Source organism: Mesoplodon bidens, assembly GCF_964165515.1.
Source record: "Mesoplodon bidens genome assembly, chromosome: 9".
Classification (NCBI taxonomy): Eukaryota; Metazoa; Chordata; class Mammalia; order Artiodactyla; family Ziphiidae; genus Mesoplodon; species Mesoplodon bidens.
In genome coordinates, this window is record NC_138166.1 from 14,233,769 (window position 1) to 14,252,106 (window position 18,338).

General features: G+C 38.1%; 1 protein-coding gene across 3 annotated transcripts in view; it reads left to right on the forward strand.

Annotated features, from left to right (window-relative positions):
- Positions 1-18,338, forward strand: part of DLD (dihydrolipoamide dehydrogenase) — a 51,786-nt gene that overhangs the window by 18,105 nt on the left and 15,343 nt on the right. The window contains exons 9-14 of one of the 3 annotated variants that reach the window (XM_081244639.1): positions 10,214-10,404; positions 11,057-11,227; positions 11,762-11,951; positions 12,369-12,506; positions 13,404-13,493; positions 13,582-13,694. In XM_081244639.1, coding sequence (XP_081100765.1) covers positions 10,214-10,404; positions 11,057-11,227; positions 11,762-11,951; positions 12,369-12,506; positions 13,404-13,493; positions 13,582-13,647 — 846 coding nt within the window. In that variant the 3' untranslated portion in view covers positions 13,648-13,694. Of the gene's footprint in view, positions 1-10,213; positions 10,405-11,056; positions 11,228-11,761; positions 11,952-12,368; positions 12,507-13,403; positions 15,143-18,338 lie in introns of those variants that run through there. The other 2 variants (XM_081244638.1, XM_081244637.1) reach the window with 2 other exon arrangements.

Below are 18,338 nucleotides of genomic sequence, written 5' to 3' on the forward strand. Positions count from 1 at the left end.
TCTGACTTCATTCAGTATGACAATCTCTAGGTCCATCCATGTTACTGCAAATGGCATTATTTCATTCTTTTTATTGGCTGAGTAATACTCCTTTGTATATATGTACCACATCTTCTTTTTTTTGTTTGTTTTGGGTTTTTTGTTTGTTTGTTTGTTTGTTTTGTTTGCGGTATGCGGGCTTCTCACTGTTGTGGCCTCTCCCGTTGCGGAGCACAGGCTCCGGACGCGCAGGCTCAGCGGCCGTGGCTCACGGGCCCAGCCGCTCCGTGGCATGTGGGATCTTCCCGGACCGGGGCACGAACCCGTGTCCCCTGCATCAGCAGGTGGACTCTCAACCACTGCGCCACCAGGGAAGCCCTGCCACATCTTCTTTATCCATTCATCTGTCAGTGGACATTTAGGTTGCTTCCATGTCTTGGCTATTGTAAACAGTGCTGCAATGAACATTGGGGTGCACGTATTCTTTTGGACCATGTTTTTCTCTGGATATATGCCCAGGAGTGGGATTGCAGGATCATATGGTAGCTTTATTTTTAGTTTCTTAAGGAGCCTCCGTACTGTTCTCCACAGTGGCTATACCAATTTACATTCCCACCAACAGTGTAGGAGGGGTCCCTTCCCTACACGCCCTCTCCAGCATTTATTGTTTGTGGATTTTTTGATGATAGTCATTTTGACTGGTTTAAGGTGATATCTCATTGTAGTTTTTTCTTTTTAAGATTTTTTTTTTGATGTGGACCATTTAAAAATCTTTATTGAATTTGTTACAGTATTGCTTCTGTTTTATGTTTTGGTTTTTTTGGCTGTGAGGCATGTGGGATCTTAGCTCACCCACCAGGGATTGAACCTGTACCTCCTGCATTGCACTGCCAGGGAAGTCCCCTTGTTGTAGTTTTGATTTGTATTTCTCTAATAATTAGCGATGTTGAGCATCTTTTCATGTGCCTCTTGGCCATCTGTGTATCTTCTTTGGAGAAATGTCTGTTTAGGTCTTCTGCCCATTTTTTGATTGGGTTGTTTGTTTTTATGATATTAAGCCCTATGAGCTGTTTGTAAAGTTTGGAGACTAATCCCTTGTGGGTTGTATCATTTGTAAATATTTTCTCCCATTCTGTGGGTTGTCTTTTCATTTTGTTTGTGGTTTCCTTTGCTGTACAAAAGCTTTTGAGTTTAATTAGGTCCCATTTGTTTTTGTTATTATTTCAGTTAGTCTGGGAGATGGATTGAGCAAGATATGACTGTGATTTATGTCAGGGAGTGTTCTGCCTATGTTTTCCTCTAAAAGTTTTATAGTGTTCAGTCATACATTTAGGTTATTAATCCATTTTGAGTTTATTTTTTTGTATGGTGTTAAAAGAGTATTTTAATTTCATTTTTTTTTACATGTAGTTGTCCAGTTTTCCCAGCACCATTTATTGAAGAGACTGTCTTTCCTCCATCGTATAGTCTTGCCTCCTTTATCGTAGATTAATTGACCATAGGTGCATGGGTTTATTTCTGGGCTTTCTATCCTGTTCCATTGATCTATATTTCTGTTTTTGTTCCAGTACCATACTGTTTTGATAACTATAGCTTTGTAGTATAGTCTGAAGTCAGGGAGCCTGATTCCTCCAGCTCCATTTTTCTTTCTCAAGATTGCTTTGGCTATTCGGGGTCTTTTGTTTCTCCATACAAACTTTAAGATTTTTTGTTCTAGTTCTGTGAAAAGTGCCGTTGGTACTTTGTTAGGGATTGCATTGAATCTGTAGATTGCCTTTGGTAGGATAGTCATTTTGACAATATTGATTCTATCCAAGAACATGGTATATCTCTCCATCTGTTGTGTTGTCTTCGATTTCTTTCATCAGTGTAGTATAGTTTTCAGAGTACAGGTCTTTTATCTCCTTAGGTAGGTTTATTCCTAGGTATTTTATTCTTTTTGCTGTGATGGTAAATGGGATTGTTTCTTTAATTTCTCTCTCTGATCTTTCGTTGTTAGTGTATAGAAATGCAACAGATTTCTGTGTATTAATTTTGTAACCTGCAACTTTACCGAATTCATGATTATGGGCTCTAGTAGTTTTCTGGTACAGTCCTCGGGATTTTCTATGTATAGTATCATGTCATCTGCAGACAGTGACAGTTTAACTTCTTCTTTTCCAGTTTGGATTCCTTTTATTTCTTTTTTTTTCCTTTGATTGCTGTAGCTAAGACTTCCAAAACTATGTTGAATAAAAGTGGTGAGAGTGGACATCCTTGTCTTGTTTTGTTGCGTATGATGTTAGCTGTAGGTTTGTCATATATGGCCTTTATTATGTTGAGGTATGTTCCCTCTATGCCCACTTTCTGTAGAGTTTTTATCATAAATGGTGTTGAATTTTGTCAGAAGCTTTTTCTCCATCTATTGAGATGATCACATGATTTTTATTTCTCAGTTGATATGGTGTATCACACTGATTGATTTGTGGATACTGAAAAATCCTTGCATCCCTGGGATAAATCCCCCTCGATCGTGGTGTATGATCCTTTTAATGTATCATTGGATTCAGAGTTGCTAGTATTTTGTTGAGGATTTTTGCGTCTATGTTCATCAGTGATATTGGCCTGTAATTTTCTTTTTTTGTGGTATCTTTGTCTGATTTTGGTATAAGGGTCATCACCCTCATAGAATGAATTTGGGAGTTTTCCTTCCTCTGTAGTTTTTTGGAACAGTTTCAGAAGGGTAGGTGTTAACTCTTCTCTAAATGTTTGATAGAATTTGTCTGTGAAGCCATCTGGTCCTGGACGTTTGTTTTTTGGGAGTTTTTAAGTCACAGTTTCAATTTCGGTGCTTGTGATTGGTCTGTTCATATTTTCTATTTCTTCCTGGTTCAGTCTTGGGAGATTGTACCTTTTGAAGAATTTGTCCATTTCTTCCACGTTGTCCATTTTACTGGCATATAGTTGCTTGTAGTAGTCTCTTATGATCCTTTGTATTTCTGTGGTGTGAGTTGTAACTTCTCCAGTTTCATTTCTAATTTTATTGATTTGAGTCATCTCCCGTTTTTTTCTTGACAAGTCTGGCTAAAGGTTTATCAATTTTGTTTATCTTTTCAAAGAACCAGCTTTTAGTTTCATTGATCTTTGCTGTTGTCTCTATTTCATTCATTTTTGCTCTGATCTTTATTTTTTTTCCTTCTACTAACTTTAGCTTTTGTTTGTTCTTTCTCTAGTTGCTTTAGTTATAAGGTTAGGTTGTTTATTTGGGATTTTTCTTACTTCCTGAGGTAAGATTGTATTGCTGTAAACTTCTGTCTTAGAACTGCTTTTGCTGCATCCCATAGGTTTTGGATTGTTGTGCTTTCGTTTTCATTTGTCTCTAGGTTTTGTTGTTATTTTGTTTTGTTTTTGCCAAGCTGGGTGACATGTGGGATCTTAGTTTCCTGACCAGGGATCCATCCATTCATTGTTTAGTAGCATATCGTTTAGCCTCCATGTGTTTGTGTTTTTTAGCTTTTTTCTTGTAGTTGATTTCTAATCTCGTAGTGATGTGGTTGGAAAAGTTGCTTGGTATGATTTCAGTTTTCTTAAATTTATCGAGGCTCATTTTGTGACCCAGCACATGGTCAGTTCTGGAGAATATTCCACGTGCCCTTGAGAAGAATGTGTATTCTGCTGCTTTTGCTTTTTTTTTTTAATAAATTTATTTATTTTTGGCTGCGTTAGATCTTCGTTGCTGCACGCGGGCTTTCTCTAGTTGTGGCGAGTGGGGGCTACTCTTCGTTGTGGTGCACGGGCTTCTCATTGAGGTGGCTTCTCTTTATTGCGGAGCACGGGCTCTAGGCGCACGGGCTCTGTAGTTGTGGCTCACGGGCTTAGTTGCTCCGCGGCATGTGGGATCTTCCCAGACCAGGGCTTAAACCCGTGTTCCTGCATTGGCAGGCGATTCTCAACCCCTGCACCACCAGGGAAATCCCCTATTCTGCTACTTTTGGATGGAATGCTCTCTAAGTGTCAATTAAGTCCATCTGGTCTAATGTGTCATTTAAGGCCTGTGTTTCCTTGCTGATTTTCTGTCTGGATGATCTGTCCATTATGAAACTGGGGTGTTAAAGTCCCCCACTACTATTGTGTTAGTGTCTATTTCTCCCTTTATGGCTGTTAGTATTTGCTTTATATATTGAGGTGCTCCTATGTTAGGTGCGTATATATTTACAATTGTTATATCTTCTTCTTGGATTGATCCCTTGATCATTATGTAGCGTTCTTCTTTGTCTCTTATAACAGTCTTTATTTTAAGGTCTATTTTGTCTGATACAGGTATTGCTACTCCAGCTTTCTTTTGATTTCCATTTGTGTGGAATACCTTTTTCCATCCCCTCACTTTCAGTCTGTATGTGTCTCTAGGTCTGAAGTGGGTCTCTCATAGACAGCATATATACAGGTCTTATTTTTGTATCCATTCAGCAAGCCTGTGTCTTTTGGTTGGAGCATGTAATCCATTTACATTTAAGGTAATTATTGGTATGTATGTTCCTATTGCCATTTTCTTAATTGCTTTGGCTTTGTTTTTCTAGGTGTTTTTTCTTCCCTTCCTCTTTTGTTCTCTTGTGGTTTGATGACCATCTTTAGTGTTGTGTTTGGGTTGCTTTTTCTCTTTTGTGTTTGTACGTATTGTAGGTTTTGGGTTTGCTGTGCCCGTAAGATTTTGACATAGCAGTCTATATATGTATAAGGTTGTTTTAAGTTACTGGTCTCTTTCTTGCCTAGAGAAGTTCCTTTAGCATTTGTTGGAAAGCTGGTCTGGTTTTGCTGAGTTCTCCTAGCTTTTGCTTGTCTGTAAAGCTTTTGATTTCTCCATCAAATCTGAATGAGAGCCTTGCTGGGTAGAGTATTCTTGGTTGTAGATTCTTCCCTTTCATCACTTTAAATATATCGTGTGACTTTCTTCTGGCCTGCAGAGTTTCTGCTGAGAAATCAGCTCATAACCTTATGGGAGTTCCCTTGTATGGTATTTGTCATTTTTCCCTTGTTGCTTTTAATATTTTTTCTTTGTGTTTAATTTTTGTCATTTTGATTACTGTGTGTCTTGGCATGTTCCTCCTTCAGTTTATCCTGCCTGGGACTCCCTGCGCTTCCTGGACTTGGGTGACTGTTTCCTTTCCCATGTTAGGGAAGTTTTCAGCTATTATCTCTTCAAATATTTTCTCAGGTCCTTTCTGTCTCTCTTTTCCTTTTGGGACCCCTATAATGCGAATGTTGGTGCTTTTAATGATGTCCCAGAGGTCTCCTAGACTGTTTTCATTTCTTTTCATTCTTTTTTATTTATTCTGTTCACACTGTGATTTCCACCATTCTGTCTTCCAGGTCACTTATCCATTCTTCTGCCTCACTTATTCTGCTATTGATTCCTTTTAGTGTATTTTTCATTTCAGTTATTGTTCATCTCTGTTTGTTCTTTAGTTTTCTAGGTCTTTGTTAAACATTTCTTGCATCTTCTCGATCCTTGCATCTTCTCGATCCTTGCCTCCATTCTTTTTCTGAGATCTTAGATCATCTTCACTATCATTATTCTGAATTATTTTTCTGGTAGGTTGGCTATCTCCACTTCTCTTCATTGTTCTTCTGGGATTTCATCTTTTCCTTCATCTGGGACAAATTCCTCTGCCATCTCCTTTTGACTGACTTTCTGTGATAGCAGTTTCCATTCTGTAGGCTACAGTATTGTGATTCTTGCTTCTGCTGTCTGCCCTCTGGTGGATGAGGCTGTCTAGGAGGCTGGCAGGCTTCCTGATGGGTGGGGATGTGTTCCCATCCTGTTGGTTATTTGGCCTGAGGTGACCCGGCACTGGAGCCTACAGGATGTTTGGTGGGGCTGATGGCTGCCTCCGGCAGGGCTCATGCCGATGGGTACTCCCCAGAAATGTTGCTGCCAGTGTTCTTGTCCCTGCAGTGAGCCACAGCTGCCCCCTGCCTCTGCAGGCAATCCTCCAATACTAGCAGGTAGGTCTGGCCCAGTCTCTTATGGGGTCACTGCTTTTTTCCCCTCGGTCCTGGTGTGCATGAAATTTTGTGTGTGCCCTCCAGGAGTGGAGTTTCTCTTTCCCCCAGTTCTGTGGAAGTCCTGCGATCAAACTCCGCTGGCTCTCAAAGCCGGATTCTCAGGGGACGACTCCTCCCACTTCCGGACTCCCAGGCTGGGAAGCCTGTCGGGGGGGCTCAGAACTTTCACTCCTGTGGGAGAACTTCTGTGGTATGATTGTTTTCCAGTTGTGGGTCGCCCACTGGCGGGTATGAGATTTCATTTTATCTCGATTGTGCCCCTCCTACTGTCTTGTTGTGGCTTCTTCGTCTTTTGATGAAGGGTATCCTTTTTGGTAGGTTCCAGCATTTTTTAGTTGATGGTCATTCAGCAATTAGTTGTGATTTTGGTGTTTCCATAAGAACGGGGTGAGCTCACGTCCTTCTACTCCACCATCTTGAGCTAATCTCCAGAATCTATCTTTAGAATCTATTCTTTTCCACCTTTGGCAGTACTCTTATGCTAATATGTTCTCAGAGTTCACTGATGGACTGTCTCTGTTATCCAAACCCTGTGATCTAATTTGTTTGATTAGGGAGTTAATTCATCCAAAATCATTAGGAGTTGTTGTCTTGGGCTTCACTTCTCGCTTAATGGTATTTCTTCAGTTCACTCCACTTTGAAATTTGTTCTCACAGATGGATAAAACAGGCAAGAAAAAGAATAATAATAGATTTACTTTCTTTTGTTAAACAGTATAATAATATCCCCAAGCAGTAATTCTGTTTCCTCCATCTCTGCACTTTTGCTTTAGGTTTTTTACAAGCCTTGGGTCATTCCAGATATCTTGCCACAATGTTTTAGGGGTCTGTTACCATATTGAATTAGTTTTTACACGTCATTTTAAAAATTTAGGCTTATCAGAGGATTTACTGATAGTCATACATATCTCTTTACTTTCTCATAAAGTTAGTCATATGAGTTTTATTTTTTATTTACAGTTCTAGTTCCTTCTTCCATTACAGTGTAATGTAGTGCTTTCAGGAACATAGGTTTTGGACTCAGATATAAATTTGAATTTTAGCTCTGCCTTTTAATGACTTTATGTCCTTGTTAAATTTATATCCCTCTCTGAACTAGTTGATTAATCATAAAAAGGAGGAAAAGAATAATTGCCTTATAAGATTTTGTTGGGATTTTATAAAGTTAATACATTTAAGAAACTTAACATAGTGCCTGGCACTTAACAAGCTGTAAATAAATTGTAGATATTATTGGAGTTTTCCTATCTCTAAGGATTTTGAAATCAGCTTTCCTAAAGAGTAGGGCACTTGTCTAGCTATGCTCATTGTTCCATACTTTGAATTATAGACTTTGAGATGCCGCTTCTCATCATTTCTACTCTTACTATTTCGATTTAGGTTCAGAAGAGTGATTCCTTTCTTTTAAACATCTTTATTGAGATAAAATTCACATATATAGTTCACCCATTTAAAGTGTACAATTCAATGATTTTTAGTCTATGCACAGAGTTATGCATCTGTCATCAGTATCTAATTCCAGAACATTTTCATCACCCCAGAAAGAAACCCCGTGACTGTTAGTAGTCATTCTATATTCCTCCCTTCTTCCAGCCCTTGGAAATCTAATCTACTTCCTGTGTCCATGGATTTGCCTATCCTGAACATTACATATAAATGGAATTCATGCAATATGTGGCATTTTGTGTCTGGCTTCTTTCACTTAGCATAATGTTCTCAACGTTCAGGTATACTTCATTTCTCTTTATGGCCAAATAATATTCCATTCTATGGATATAGCACATTTTTAAAATTAATTGATCAGTTGATGAACAATTGGGTTGTTTCCACTTTGGGGCTAGTATGAATAATGCTGCTATGAACATTTGTGTACAAGTTTTTGTGTAGACCTCTGTTTTCATTTATTTTGAGTATATACTTGGGAGTAATTCTGTTTTTAACCTTTCAAGGAACTGTACAGCAATTGGGAGATTGGGATTGACATATATACACTAATATGTATAAAATAGAAAACTAATAAGAAACTACTGTCTAAAATAAATAAATTAATTAAATTAAATTTTTTAAAAGAGTTGGGAGGCCAGAAGGAGGAGCTCTCTTGCCCTACCACTAGTAGTCAGTTGCAGACCCAACAGGAGGAGACATACCTCGCATCTCCAACAGGAAGAAGGTTACTACTGTACTACCACAGCAGAAGGAAGGAAGATTCTCCTTGCAATAACCTTGCCAATGGGAGACTGTCATTACTCAGCCAATAAAAAACTACTACAGCTTCCAATTTGCACGACTCCAATGGACTTTTTATTTGTAACAGCCTTCCCAACTCCACCTTTTCCTCTATAAGAGAAACGTTCGTCGTCTTTGTTCTCTGGACTTGCCTGTGGTTCACCATGGATTGTATGCCCCAAATTGCAATTCTTTGATATTCCTGAATAAACCAGTTTTACTGGTTTAAAAAAAAAAAAAGGAACTGTACAGCAAAGTGAATCAGCTATATGTGTACATATAGCCCCTCTTTTTCGGATTTCCTTCCCGGTTCATTTGTTTTGTTACTGAGCTTTGAGACTTCTTTATGTAATCTGGATTTAGATTCTTTATTTAAATACTTTATATGTTTTTTTTAATTTTATTTTTGGCTGCGTTGTGTCTTTGCTGCACGCGAGCTTTCTCTAGTTGGAGTGAGCGGGGGCTGCTCTTCGTTGTGGTGTGTGGGCTTCTCATTGCTGTGGCTTCTCTTGTTGCGGAGCACGGGCTCTAGGCGTGCAGGCTCAGCAGTTGTGGCACACGGGCTCAGTAGCTGTGGCTCGCGGGCTCTAGAGCGCAGGCTCAGTAGTTGTGGCACACGGGCTCAGTAGCTGTGGCTCGCGGGCTCTAGAGTGCAGGCTCAGCAGCTGTGGCGCACGGGCTTAGTTGCTCTGCCACATGTGGGATCTTCCTGGACCAGGGCTCGAACCTGTGTCCCCTGCCTTGGCAGGTGGATTCTTAACCACTGTGCCACCAGGGAAGCCCCCAGTAGATGGTTTGCAAACATTTCTTCACAGCCTATGGTTTCTCTTTTTGGGTTCATAATGCTGTCTTTTGAAGAGAAGTTTTTAATTTTGATGAAGTCTAATTTATCTTTTTTCTTTTATGGATTGTGCGTTTGGTATTGTAGCTAAGAAATCTTTGCCTACTCAAGGTCACGAAGATTCTCTCCTATATTTTCTTCTAGAAGTTTTATAGCCTTGGGTTTTACGTTTAGGTCCATGATTTTGAGTTACCTTTTCATGTATGCTTGTCATTGGATTTTTAGTGTCATATAGCCTCTAGTTAACTCAGCTCTCACCCCAAAAATTCATGAAATTTTTAAAATGAATACATGAACTTAATTTAGTTGGTAAGGTAAACTCTTAAGGTGAATTTTAAATTATGAGATGAATTTAATACAGATTCTTGCAAAGGATATATTCATAGCTTTTCATAGTTTATTTAATGCTGTAAAATTATCTTCATATTGCCGGTTTCACATATAAGTATTCACAAGTTATAACTGATAAAATGTTGTTAAAATAAAAAGCCAGCATTTACTTTAAATTATAATTTGAATGAAAATGTAAACATTTCTCTGTTGAGAAAATAAAATACGAAACCAGTTTAATATTTTGCAAGCATCAGTAATTAGCAATAAGAGGTTACTTCTTCTCCCTCAGGACCTGCCTTCCCACTGCCATTCCTCTTTCTGGACCAGTTACCAGTGTATTTCATTCCTTCTCCAAGTCTTTGTGCAGATGGCACTTGCAGTGAGGCCTTCCCCTGGCCACACTGCTTAAAATTACAGTCCCTCTCCTTTCAGTAGTCCTGGTTCTACTTCCTGCTTTATTCTTCTCATAGCTCTTTTACTGTCCTCTGCATGAATTTTACTTATTTGTCTCCCCTGTCAGAATCTAAGGTCCCTGAGGGCAGTGTTTTGTTTACTGATGTATGTCTATCACGTAAAATGGTGCCCTAGCCTATAGTACTTGCTCAGTACATGTTGAGTTAGTGAATATTAAGTTATATATGTTTGTCACATGTTAATTTTAAACCTCAGAGTTTCTAATAGGAACATATTAACACAAGAAAATATCTTAAACTAAACTGTTTAAGATGATTTTTTTAAACATTTGCTACAGAAGCCTTTATGTTTATGATTATTGTTTTTTATTATTTGCAGGGCTCAGTTTGGCAAAGACTTGGTGCAGACGTGACGGCAGTTGAGTTTTTGGGTCATGTTGGTGGAATTGGAATTGATATGGAGATATCTAAAAACTTCCAGCGCGTCCTTCAAAAACAAGGATTTAAATTTAAACTGAATACCAAAGTTACTGGTGCTACTAAGAAGTCAGATGGAAGAATTGATGTTTCGTAAGTATGCTACATCTGTTTTTGTTATGATACCCTTCTGTGCGTTTCCTTAAGAAAAACATTCCATTTTTAGAATCAGATTCTTCTATAACTTACGACCATTTTACTGTGTAGTATAACTCAGTATTGCTTATCAAGTCAGTCCATTGAAATGCACGATTGCATTGATGATAGAAAAATGAAGCCAGTGTTCTCATTTGTAATGTACTTTTTCATAGTATACATTCAGAAAAATTTAAACTCTGAACGTTCAGTAAAATTCATTCAGTATTTTTAGACAGATACATGGGGAAATCAGTAATATTACGGGTTCAGTTGCTTACTGTGTGCTTGGCATTCTGCTCGTTTAACCCTGAAATAACCTGCCTAAGGTCACACAGCTGGTGGGGGCAGCAGCAGTACTTGAACTTGGATCTGTCGGACTCTTAAGACTTAATGTTCTTAAACTGCGTTATACAGCCTTTTGTTGTGAGGTTCTCATGATAGACCTCTAGAGGGTATGCCTGATCCTTACGTTTATATTTGTAATAAAATAAAGGTACACTGTTAGAGGTGTCCTCGATACTTGAGAAATGTCTGGTCTTAAATTTCCAAGTCTGTCAGCTATTCATGTAGACGTGTGTTTAACAGTTATACACTGTTCATTATCTAGCATTGAAGCTGCTTCTGGTGGTAAAGCTGAAGTTATCACTTGTGATGTACTGCTGGTTTGCATTGGCCGACGACCCTTTACTAAGAATTTGGGACTGGAGGAGCTTGGAATTGAGCTGGATCCTAGAGGTAGAATTCCAGTAAATACCAGATTCCAAACTAAAATTCCAAAGTAAGTTGGATACTTACCTGCATTTTCAATAATTTTAAGCAAACACTATTTTGAAAATAAGGCTTTTATCATGCTTTAAAATTACATTGGGGCTTCCCTGGTGGCACAGTGGTTGGGAGTCTGCCTGCCGATGCAGGGGACGCGGGTTCGTGCCCCAGTCCGGGAGGATCCCACATGCCGTGGAGCGGCTGGGCCCATGAGCCATGGCCGCTGAGCTTGCGCGTCCAGAGCCTGTGCTCCGCAACGGGAGAGGCCACAACAGTGAGAGGCCCGCGTACCGCCAAAAAAAAAAAAAAAGTACATTGGCTTTGGGGAAGAACAGTAAACTTATAACATGTAAAAGCAAAAGTAATTAATTGAATTTTTTCACTACCCAAAGATTAGAACCTGAACTCACAGATATTTGAAGAGCTGTATTTGATTTATTTTTTGGTGACTTTATAACTAGAAACGTGTATTTTGTTACCCTGGTATAACTGTAGATGAGTGTCTGTGATTTCAGAAGTTGACTGTTTCTTTTGATCTCCGTGGCAGTATCTATGCAATCGGCGATGTGGTTGCTGGTCCAATGCTGGCTCACAAAGCAGAGGATGAAGGCATTATCTGTGTTGAAGGGATGGCTGGTGGCGCTGTGCACATTGACTACAATTGTGTACCATCGGTGATATACACACACCCTGAAGTTGCTTGGGTTGGCAAATCAGAAGAGCAGTTGAAAGAAGAGGTAATTCAGAGTAGTTTTCCTCTAATGTATGATTTGAGTTGATACCAGTGGTTGAGAATCCTTTCATTATTGCATTAATGCATTTAAATAACTATGTAGAACATTATAGGTAAGTTTGTATAATTTTTTACTTTGTATCTTAAAGGAGATCATTTGGTTGACTGTATTCAAAAACTAGTAATTCCAGAGCTCTTACATTTGGCTTTGAAATGTATCCAGGTGGGCTGACATTTGCATTTGCTTGTGTTTGTACCCAAAATCTATTTCAGTAACAAGCCTTTTGGTCTTTCCTTCTATATGCTTTGTGAAGAATTGCCTTCTTGGGATTTATATTCTGAAGAAATGGTAGACACTTTCACCAAATGGGAATGAATTTTTTGATAGCTTATGTACGTTCTCATTTTCTGCTTCTCACAGGGTATTGAGTACAAAGTTGGGAAATTCCCATTTGCTGCTAACAGCAGAGCTAAGACAAACGCTGACACAGATGGCATGGTGAAGATACTTGGGCAGAAATCAACGGACAGAGTATTGGGAGCACATATTCTAGGACCAGTGAGTACTGTAAAACCAGAAATCCCACTAGGATTTCTGGAAAGCATTGTTATTTAGTAGATTAATTTAAAACCACCTGGTGTTTACATTCTGCGGTTATTATTTACTAGCAAAAGTTTGAATATGGCTTCTTCATGCATCGTTTCTAGCACTGACATTCTTGCCCATCGTATCATCTGCATTCTATGCTGCAACTAAGATTATCCCTTTAAAACATAGATCAGGCCATTTGCCTGCTTAAAACTCTCTAATGGTTCTTTCTGCTCTAGACTTATATAAAAGGCCCCACTGAATTTGGCCCTGGTTACTTTTCTGACCTCATCTCTTTCCACTCATCCCCTTTGCTTATTAATTCCCTGTCTCATGGGCCTTCTGTCAATTTCTTAATAGGCTGAGCTTGTTCCCATTTTAAAGCCTTTGTTCTAGAATCCTCTGCCTTCATATCTTTGCATGACTGGCTTATTATTCAGGTCTTAGCTCAGATGTTACCTTCTAAGAGAAGCCTTTCCTGTCACTGCACATGAGGTATGCCCTCCCCTAGGTATCTGGTGCATCAGTAATGGTACTAGAACATTTGAGTGCTTACTTTGTAACAGTTTTTCCTAGATGCATGCATCAACTTTAGTTTCCATGACCCTGTGAGGTAGGTGGTGGTGTTCCCATTTTTGAGGTGAATAAATGGGCCAAAGCACAGAGTCAGTGAGTGGTTAGGGCAGTAAATGGTAGGAGTTGAATCCAGGCCATCTCGCTTCAGAGCCCAGGCTCTTAACTTCTGAACTGCTTTTTTCTGTTAAGGTTTTTCTGACTGGAGGCAATTAACTGTTCTAATCTCTCGTATTAGAAGGTAGTTGTTTTTGCCATAGAAACAAAATTACTTCTTGGTTTATTATTTTAAAGGGTGCTGGTGAAATGATAAATGAAGCTGCTCTTGCACTGGAATATGGAGCATCCTGTGAAGATATAGCTAGAGTCTGTCATGCACATCCGGTAACAACATATGCAATTAATGGCTATCTCAAGTTTCTTCTCATTCACAAATACTTGGTTTTTAATTCTAAATTTCTTCCCTTTGCAGACCTTATCAGAAGCTTTTAGAGAAGCAAACCTGGCTGCATCATTTGGGAAATCGATCAACTTTTAAATTAGAAGATTATATTTTTCTGCAATTTCCTGGGAGCTTTTATAGAGGTAACATTTCTGAACAGGAAATGCTCACAGCTCCAAGAATTTCTAGGACTGAATTATGAAACTTTTGGAAGGTATTTAATAGGTTTGGACAGAGTGGAATAATCTCATATCTATATTTTAAATAAATTTAATATTTTATTTCACTGCGTTAATACTGCAGAAAAACTGCTTATGGTAGCATCCTGGAAAATTTTCTTCAACCCATATTTTCATGCTGTTTATATAAGGCTCAACTTCACTGAATTTATGCTGAGTAGCTTTTATCTCTGATACAGGATTTACTTACATGGATAGAGCTGGAGTGTGGTATGTGAACAGCTGTGTTTGAAACAAGGTGATCAAGTTATTTTAAACTTGGTTTTCACATTGGAAAGTCATTAGAATAAGGTAAACATGTATAAACTGAACTGATGTAAATAAAAAATGATGGTCTATCAGTTATTTTAATCCCCAAAGTCTTGGCAGTTAGAGGTAGAATTTGTGTTTAGATTTTTAAGGTTCTAGTGAGGTCTGCAGTCTGAAGTATAGTTATACAGTTGACCAAAGTAAGGCAGTATATATATGAAATTCATATATTAAGTGGAGAAGTAATGAATTACAGTGGGAAATTAAGATATGGAAATAAACATGTCTTAAATATTCATTTACTGGTTATTCTGAGTGGATGTCAAGATGGTCCTAGATTTTTTATGACTACCTCTACCATACATTCTTGTTTATTACTCTTTATTATTGCTTTTATAGGCCTGGATAGATCTTTTTTTTCCCACACTGTAGGACAGTATTAAGGTATTTAAAAGGTCATTATCCTTTCATCTGTTCTAGTGATACCTACTAAATGTTTAACATTTATTTTTAGAGAAACAACATAAGGGAATCATTAATCTGTTGTCTTTTAAGTGGACAGTGTATCCTGGCTGGGTAAAATTGACTATTTCTTTAAAGAGTGCTATAAAATTATATTTATTGGTAAATGCTTAAAATGGCTGTTTCTTAAAACACATAACAAAGTGTTGAATACTAAGTAGACTTTATTATAACTAAATTTAAGAATCATTTCAGATTCATTCATCATATTTGATATAGCATAAATTTCTAAAGAAAGTAAATTAAGGAACTGAAATGTGCAAACCAGATATTCACTTGATTGCAATTTAAAGGTTATATATCATCTTAAGGAAAGTTTGGAGAATGTAATTTATGAGCAGAAAGCTGTATGGAATAAGAAATCATCAGTTGATCCATAGATAAAAGGAAAATGTTTTGTAGCCTTCAGGTTTTTATTGATTTATATGTAGGTCACATTTTCCTTTTATTTCACATGTCCAGTGCTCTTGAATTGTATTATGGTCATTATAAATGGATACATTGTAAAGACTGGATTCTGTTACATACCTCTGAAAAATACTGAATTTTTTAGTGGGCAGTTAACTTGGTTAAACTCCAAACTCTTGTTGTCTTTGTGCGCGCGCGTGGTGGGGGGGGGCGCGGGTGGACAGCTGAAATCTACGCAGTTGTTTTAGCTTTACCTGGGCTACGTGAAGTTTGTGCCATGCATGTAAAGTTCACAGATCAGCTAGAGATTGGACAAGGGATATGCAGAATTTATACCTCTTTTCTGGGGTTCCTCCCCTCATATTTCAGTTGCTGTTGGTTACCCCAAACTCTGTCCTCCGATTCCTTAACCAGTAAAACTTGGCTTCTCTCCAAGTTGCCACTTGGGACCTCCCCTCAGTGAAAAGCTATTAAAAATGGAAATCTCACGCAAGGCTGTTTGAGTGCGACGCGCACCCCCCTCTTCTGCCTACTTCTGGTTGTTGTCCAGTACCTTTACTTTTTAAAAATATATTTTATTCAGAGTTTTCAGTTGTTATCTGTAGGAGTGGTGGTCTGATATGTGCTATTTGCCATTATTGGTAATGAACTCTGCATCTTTTTAAAATATGAAATCCCAATATTATGTGAAGTGCTAATTTATTTAAACCTCAAACATGTCCTCTAGGTAGAAAGATTCTGATGAGGGAATAGTGAAAATTAATTTAATACAAAGTCCTAGCTATAGAGAGACACAAAATAATAGTTAAGTGCAATTTTAAGGTCCCTTTCACTGTGAGAATGGAAATATATATGGTTGGGAATGAAGTCCTAGGTATAAGACAAATTTTTAATGTTCACTTATTGTTATTAAGTTCTGAGTATTCTCCTGGCTTGTGAAGGGTGGGGCCCACCCTTGTGAAGGGTTGTCCAATTCATGGATCTGATTGAAATTACTAATTTTAAAGTGCGACTTTTAGTTGTTTAGCTGAAAAGCAATGAGGGGTAGTGAAGGTTTCTACCTCTGCTTTTAAGTAAAATACTTATAATCAAGGGGAAAAAAAAGACTTAGTTGCCCTGGTAGATGAGGAGGTACAACCACTTTGCTAGTAGAATTCCTATCTAAATAAAAGTGACAACTGTGTGGAACCAGAGGGAAGTTGCCTTATTATTGAGATTACAGCAATTAACGTAACTTTTGTTCAGGCCCAGCTTCAAATGCAGCTGTTTTGGATGTGTGGGTTGTTGTTACGTGGTGCAGAGTAGCCTATTCTCTAAGAAGAATGTGTGAAAAAACCACTTAAGGCCTGGCCTGTTTCCAGCTAACTCAGCTATAAAGTCAACAAAGGCTTGGCAATTGTATTCCAGCTATTTTCTTTTTGTGGAATAACTGTTATCTGATTGTGAAATCAAATAAAATTCAATGTAAAATCTGAGAAATTACAGCATCCTTCTGTACTTTGAGTAGCACTGCTCACTGTGCACAAGCAGTAATATCCCCCAAACTTCGGCTCAACTTAATTTAAACGTTCCCCTCAGCAGCCCTAGCCCTGTTTTAGGTGGCAATACTCGTATTTTTTAAAAATTTTATTGGAATATAGTTGATACACAGTGTTGTTAATTTCTTCTGTACAGCAAAGTGACTGAGTTCTACATATATATATTCTTTTTCATATTCTTTTCCATTATGGTTTGTCACAGGATATTGAATATGGTTCCCTGTGCTATGCAGTAGGACCTTGTTAACCCATCCTGTATATAACAATTTGCCTCAGCTAATCTCAAACTCCCATTCCTTCCCTCCCATATGCCCCCTCCCCCTTGTAGTTGTAAAGGCAACTACAAGTCTGTTCTCCTTATTTGTGAATCTGTTTATGTTTCAGCGATAGGTTCATTTGTGTCATATTTTAGATTCCGCATATAAATGACATCATATGCTACTTGTCTTTCTCTTTCTGATTTATTTCAGTTAGTATGATAATCTTTAGGTCCATCCATGTTGCTACAAATGGCATTATTTCGTTATTATTTATGGCTGAGTAGTATACCATTGTACATATGTACCTCATCTTTATCCATTCACCTGTCAATGGACGTTAGGTTGCTTCCATGTCTTGGCTATTATGAATAGTGCTGCTGTGAACATTGGGGTGCATGTGTCTTTTCAAATTATAGTTTTGTCTGGGTATGTACCCAGGAGTGGGATTGCTGGATCATATGGTAATTCTATTTTTAGTTGTTTGAGGAACCTCCATACTGTTTTCCATAGTGGCTGCACCAATTTACACTCCCACCAACAGTGTAAGAGGGTTCCCCTTTCTCCACAGTCTATCCAGCATTTGTTATTTATAGACTTTTTAATGATGGCCATTCTGACTAGTGTGAGGTGGTACCTCATTGTACTTTTGACTTGCGTTTCTCTAATAATTAGTGATGAGCATCTTTTCATGTGCCTATTGGCTATCTGTATGTCTTCTTCGGAGAAATGTCTATCTAGGTCTTCCCGTTTTTCGACTGGGTTGTTTTTTGTCGTTGAGTTGTATGAACTGTTTGTGTATTTTGGAAATTAAGCCCTTGTCAGTCACATGGTTTGCAAGTATTTTCTCCAGTTCTGTAGCTTGTTTTTTTGTTTTGTTTATGGTTTCCTTTGCTGTGCAAAAGCTTGTAGGTTTGATTAGGTCCATTTGTTTATTTTTGTTTTTATTTCTATTGGCTTGGGAGACTGACCTAAGAAAACATTGGTACGATTTATGTCAGAGAATGTTTTGCCTCTTATCTCTTCTAGGAGTTTTATGGTGTCACATCTTATGTTTAAGTCCTTAAGCTATTTTGAGTTTATTTTTGTGCATAATGTGAGGGCGTGTTCTAACTTCATTGATTTATATGCAGCTGTCCAGCTTTCCCAGCACCACTTGCTGAAGAGACTGTCTTTTTCCCATTTTACATTTTTGTCTCCTTTGTCAAAGATTAATTGACCATAGGTGTGTGTGGGGGTTTTCTGGGCTCTTTATTCTGTTCCATTGATCCATGTCTGTTTTTGTGCTAATACCACACTGTTTTGATTACTGTATCTTTGTAGTATTGTCTGAAGTCTGAGAGGGTTTTGCCTCTGGCTTTTTTCTTTAGGATTGCTTTGGCAATTCTGGGCCTTTTATGGTTCCACATAAATTTTAGGATTATTTGTTCTAGGATCACATTAAATCTGTAGATTGCTTTGGGTAGTATTGCCATTTTAACAATATTCTTACAGTCCAAGAGCATGGGATATCTTCCCATTTCTTTGAATCATCTTTAATTTCCTTTATTAATGGTTTGTAGTTCTCAGCACAT